At 37.7% G+C, this 6,490-nt stretch overlaps 1 protein-coding gene across 5 annotated transcripts in view; it reads left to right on the plus strand.

Annotated features, from left to right (window-relative positions):
• Positions 1–756: 756 nt before the first annotated feature.
• The window catches only part of slc25a25b (solute carrier family 25 member 25b), a 23,440-nt gene continuing 17,706 nt past the window's right edge, over positions 757–6,490 (plus strand). For all 5 annotated transcript variants that reach the window (XM_016275138.1, XM_016275141.1, XM_016275137.1 and 2 more), the window contains exon 1: positions 757–1,586. In XM_016275138.1, the coding sequence (XP_016130624.1) occupies positions 1,245–1,586 (342 nt within the window). In that variant the 5' untranslated portion in view covers positions 757–1,244. The remainder of the gene's footprint in view (positions 1,587–6,490) is intronic.

A 6,490-nucleotide genomic window follows, 5' to 3' on the forward strand; every position in this document is an offset into this window, starting at 1 on the left:
TTAAACAGGGACAAACCCAGCTATTGGGTTGTTTTGACCCAGAGGTTTTGACCCAGCGGTTGGTTGAACCCAACCGCTGGGTCAAAACAACCCAATAGCTGGGTTTGTCCCTGTTTAACCCAGCGCTGGGTTATATTTAAACCAGCATTTTTTAGAGTGTACTCTTTTTCGAAGGACATCCTGGGATTTTTAATGACCACAGAGAGGTACTGACCAGGCTCAACCCTGCTTTGCTTCAGTGGGCAACCAGTCTTGGGCTGCAGGGTGATATGGCTGATATGGCTGCTTTTGTATTATTAATCGGTTAAATGCCTTTTAAAGAACATAAATCCTCATTTGAAGAGCAGAAAACTGCACTCTATGATTTCCCCAGCAGGTGTCTCTCTTAAGTAAATTTTTGAATGTGATTACTGTGAGGAGGACAGTGAGGGACAAACAGGTTTAACTGTACTAACGATATGACAATATTTACATACTGGCTTATTTAATAGTAGGGTACACGTGTAGAATTTAACTGCATTTAATTGTCTGACATACACAAGCCTTAACTTGCACACATACATGCATAAATGTATAATGCTAAGTTGCTACTACCGATAATTACAATTATTAGTATTTTTATGAATTATAATAGAGTGGAAAGGACCAGAATTATCGGGACGTGACGAAAAGACAACTTGGATTAAAGTAATTGGTAACTGCATGTGTCCATCACTGACATCGTTGGCCCCGCCCACTTCAGTCCAGTTACTCATTTCCCGTCGAACACGAGATCCGCCCGCCCTACCGGTCCGCTACCGGCATTCTCGTTGCAGCCGCTGTCATTCACACCGCATTACCATTGGAAATTCACAAACTCGAGGATTTATATCCGGAACGAGATTCAAAGCGATGTATATGTCGGAATACGCCGATTTGCCTGCGCTTTTTTGATATACAGAAACCCCGGAGGAGTAACACTGGGACATCCTTCCAGCTCATCACTATGACCCGGAGCTCTGAATGCCGCTATAGCGAGTGAATGAGGGATCAATTCTGAACCTTACTCCAAAACATATCACACCGATTGCTGAAGTAAAGAGGCTCAAAAGATAATGGATAACTCAGTAGACGTATTTGGAAACTTATCTCAATGCACATCTGGCACGCATCTTGACTGAAAACAGGCACCGTGATCGGCTGGCTCACGCTCACTGACTTTAGTTTAAACTGCTTTACCAACCAGTAGTCTGGAGTTCAGTGACATGCATGAGCGGGGATCGTTCGTGTCTCCGTTGCTCAGTGGTGTTTTCTGCCAGTGCCGCTCGGAGGAGTATCAGGGCTCGGATCCGGGAGGTGGTGGTGGCCGGACTCTTGGGACTATGGGCTCCACGCTGGCCGCCGCAACATCAGTCTCCGAGCACCGCCATGATGAGTCCTGCGACTCCCCGCATCACTGCCCGGTGTGCGGCGGACCCGAGCAGGAGCATCGGCTCAAGGTGCTTTTCCAGATCTTGGATGTCAACAGAGACGGGGGCATCTGTGTCAACGATCTGACCATCGGGCTGAAAAAGCTGGGAGTCCATCGCACTGAACATGAACTCATGGTAAGTTACTTTATCTCCACATTATCCAATACGATTGAGTTACCTCACTATAATGGGTCTTTATAATGTGATTACAGGTCAGATCACGCTGATAGAGAGGACAGACTTAGGAAAACCTTAATGCAACACATTTTATTTATAAATCACTATTTATTAAACCCCAGAACAAAGTTATGTACTTCTAGGCTATTGGCTGCTTACTTTCACAGCTCTTGTGTGGGTGGGGGTTACTCACTAAACCAGATGACTTGAGTGACATTTGCTTAACACAGTGCCTCAAAGGACATCTGTACCTTTCCTTTCTCTCCACTGTGTGAAGAGGATTGCTATTTTGACTAGAAAGGATAACTGTTGTTTACAGTGTGTTTGATGTAGACGTATGGCAAAAAGTAAAAAAAGAACTCTATTGTTGGGTGAACACTGGCATTGCTTACACTGCATGATAGGAATTGCATTTCCTGTAGCATTTTCTATGTTCGGGCAGGTGTCTGGGTTTCTGTCCACCCAAAATATAAATTTAAGGAGCCAAATTGAGTTTAATTTCAGAAAAACGCTGTTATCCTTATTTAGCTGGAACAACAGCTACACTCTAAAAAATGCTGGGTTGTTTCAACCCAACGTTGGGTCAAATATGGACTAACCCAACTTTTGGGTTAAAAATTTAATGTAAAAATTTAACCCAACGGGTGGGTTAGTCCATATTTGACCCAAAATGCTCATGAAGGCTGCATTTATTTGATCAAAAATACAGAAAAAACAGTAATCTTGCAAAATGTTACTACAATATAAAAGAATGGTTTCTATTTTAATATCCTTTAAAATATAATTTAGTTCTGTGATGCAAAGTTGAATTTTCATCAGCCATTACTCCAGTATAAAGTCTCACATGATCCTTCAGAAATCATTCTAATATGCTGATTTATTATTAGAATTATCAATGTTGGCAACAGTTGTGCTGCCAAATATTTGTTTGGAAACTGCTATACTTTTTTTCAGGATTATTTGATGAATAAAAAGAAAGCATTTATTCAAAATATAAATCTTTGCTATCACTTCTTATCAATTTAACAAAAATGTAATGTAAAAATTTAACCCAACGGGTGGGTTAGTCCATATTTGACCCAAAATTGGGTTGAAACAACCCAGCATTTTTTAGAGTGTATTGGAGACAGATAAATATATTTTATCATAAAACATATATATTTTTATTAATTTATATTGTGTGTTTGTGTGTGTGTATGTTTACATTTCAGAGAAATATATATTATACTTTAATTATTTATATATATGTATATATATATATATATATATATATATATACACTACCGTTCAAAAGTTTAGGATCAGTAAGACTTGTAATGCTCATGAAGGCTGCATTTATTTGATCAAAAATACAGAAAAAACAGTAATCTTGCAAAATGTTACTACAATATAAAAGAATGGTTTCTATTTTAATATCCTTTAAAATATAATTTAGTTCTGTGATGCAAAGTTGAATTTTCATCAGCCATTACTCCAGTATAAAGTCTCACATGATCCTTCAGAAATCATTCTAATATGCTGATTTATTATTAGAATTATCAATGTTGGCAACAGTTGTGCTGCCAAATATTTGTTTGGAAACTGCTATACTTTTTTTCAGGATTATTTGATGAATAAAAAGAAAGCATTTATTCAAAATATAAATCTTTGCTATCACTTCTTATCAATTTAACACATCCTTGCTGAATAAAAGTTTTAATTTCTTTCAAAAAAAGAAAAAAGACAAATTTACTGACCCCGAACTTTTGAATGGTAGTGTATATTGTTAGAAAAAATTTCTATTTTAAAGAAATGCTCTTCTTTTTAACTTTTTTTTTATTCATCAAAGAATCCTGAAAAAAAGTATCACAGGTTCCAAAAAAATATTAAGCAGCACAACAGTTTCCAGCACTGATCATAAATCAGCATATTAGAATAATTTCTTAAGGATCATGTGACACTGAAGACTGGAGTAATGATGCTGAAAATTCAGCTTTGATCACAGGAATAAATTCGATTTTAATAGAAAAAAAATAGAAAAATGTTAGTTTACATCATAATAATATTTCACAATATTAAATTGTTTCCTGTATTTTTAATCAAATAAATGCAGCTTTCATGAGCATAAGATATATATATATATAATACTGAGGAATCAAGGATGTCCATATACAGGCATGTTGTTTAGACATTAGAGTAATTAGAGTTCTGTATAATTTGTTTATTTTATTGATATAATATATATCAAATTGATATAATCAGTATAATCATGTTTATTAGATATGAATCTAGACTAGAATGTAACTGCCCAAAGAAGAAGGAAATGCGTAACTAGACAAGAGTCTCTCGAGAACATACACAGCAACATAATTAATAAGCACAAACAAGAAGTTGCTGTTGGGAAATTCACAGCGTGGTAAGAATTCACGGAACCTGCTTTGAGTGATTGTAATCTGTTCAAACGAAATAGAAATTTGGGGAATGTGAAAGAGGACAGGAAATGTTTCACTGTTAGTTCTTACAGTGAATACAGTTTTAAAAATACAAACTTTTTAATATCAATTAGCCTGAAATAATTGTTGGGAAAGGAGCGTCCTGCAAATCAGGGAATGAGATCTTGGATATTGATGCCCTGGAATGTTGCTGGAATGCTTCTGTAGGCCAGTCACGAGACCTTCTGTCATTTATGATTTACCACCCGGCAAATCCCCCTCCCCCATCTCTCTCTGTGATGGGGGAAGGTGAGAGGTTTTATCTTTTACAGGTAGGATAATGTTAGTGCTTTCAGAACTTAAACTGAGGGGAGGTTTCAGAGATGGTTTACACATTGGCTTATAAAGAGGACAGACATGTTCTGCATACCACACTACTGATAGTTTCATCTCTGGGTGTGTTTTTTTACTAGGTTTTAAGGCAGGGGTCACCAAACTCGGTCCTGGAGGGCCGTTGTCCCCTGTCTTAAAGTCAAACACTTTTTTGGATAGTGGCAGTCTTAGACAAAAGCCTGGCTGCAGTGTTTTGCGCATCAAGAATTCCTTTGTTTGACAGTTAACAAAAGCACTTTGAACAAAACCGAAAGTTCCTCTATAGTGGACTAGCTGAGATTTGTTGGCAGTTGGCACTGCCTAAATAGACCAGTAAATGTGTTATTACATGTTTAATTATGAAGGTCAAAAGAGTTTACGGCTTAATTCACAACCTCTCACCGTGATGAATGACATCTGCTGCTTCAGTTATGAAGGGCAAAAATAACTTCCTGGCACTTTATTGATCACGGGTGGATTGCACTTGTGGATACTTGAGCTTGATTTGCAAATGCAGTGCTTGTCTGGTGTACAGGACCTACTCAGAGACTTTCCATTCAAAAACACTCAGAAATAGAGACTGAAAAATAGTTTGTTACATAAGAAGCTACATGTCTTTATATGTTGTATGAATGAGCGTATGCAGAATGGTTTTTAATTATAAGAGTTTTTAATAGAATCTAAATAGACCAGTAAGCAGTTAAATGCCTAAATAGACCATGGAGCAGTTCTTGTTGCCCAGTATAGACACTTTTTCACTTTAAATCAGTCTTTTCTTTTGACAATAGTGTGTGCAACTTAGCTCACTTTCACGTAACCTGACAGAATTATACTCTTCTGACACCTAATTAACTTCACTGGTTGATGGTTCACAGTAATCCTTTAACCAATCGGCTTCATTGTGTTACAGACTGTGAATGAAGCTCATCGCACAGACTCTCACAGTAACTGCTTAAAATTCTAGCAGAATGACGTCAAACCTGCCACATATAGAGCTATCCAATTCCTCCCACATCAGAAATCATTGCCAGAGGCTCATTACATTAGTCTGCTAGAAACCCTGCTAATATAGAACATCAGTAGCTAATCCTCTCCATTTAGAAAAATATTGGGTTTTATGTTCTGTTTAAAAATGTACTGTACATGCGTGTCCCCTCTTGTTTTTTCTTTCTCTCTTTCTCATAAATGTATTATTTATTTTATAATTTAAATTAAGCGCAGTAATAAGAAGCAGCCAGACCCTTCATCATGTTCAGAGGGCTGGGTGAATAATTTAAGATCTCTCTGTCGTCACATATTAATTAGATTAGGTGTACAAGGTCCCTCTGGAGAACCCTTTTTTTTTTTTTTTTTTTTTGGACCCGTGACGTGTACATTCAAAGGCACATCAGCCTAATATTAGGCTACATATTAGAGGAAGTTTAAAGATGAAAAGTAAAAAATGTCCTGCTGTGTATATCCAGATGCATTTGCAAAGAAGCTATAACCACAGCAAGCTGATAGATGAATGAATGAATGAGGTAGATTTGTGTATTACAGTTTTAGAAATGCATGGAATCACCCTGGAGGCGTTAGCTATTTTTGAAGGCTTGATTGTGTTAATGGGGTGTCGTGTAACATGTGTTTATGCATAATTTTTTTAAAACACATTATTTTTCACATATTTTACTTTTATTCTACACCACCATTTTGCCATTCTTCTCAAAACGGTCTGTTGAGTTTCTGGTTCTATGAAGCCCCTCCCTCAGAAATACACAATGGGCTCAGATTGGTTAGCTGGCCCAGTTTGTTGTTATTCGATAAGCGCCTAGTGCACTTTGTCCAGAAACGTCACGCCCCCTTAACCGTTACGGGTAGTTGCATGTGCTTCGGTGTATTGGTAACAATGGCGTCCATTCTTCTCAGAACGGTCTGTTGAGTTACTGGTTCTATGAAGCCCCTCCCTCAGAAATACACAATGGGCTCAGATTGGTTAGCTGGCCCAGTTTGTTGTTATTCGATAAGCGCCTAGTGCACTTTGTCCAGAAACGTCACGCCCCCTTAACCGTTACGGGTAGTTGCATGTGCTTCGGTGTATTG

Source organism: Sinocyclocheilus grahami, unplaced genomic scaffold, assembly GCF_001515645.1.
Source record: "Sinocyclocheilus grahami isolate Dianchi unplaced genomic scaffold, SAMN03320097.WGS_v1.1 scaffold92.1, whole genome shotgun sequence".
NCBI classification, from domain to species: Eukaryota; Metazoa; Chordata; class Actinopteri; order Cypriniformes; family Cyprinidae; genus Sinocyclocheilus; species Sinocyclocheilus grahami.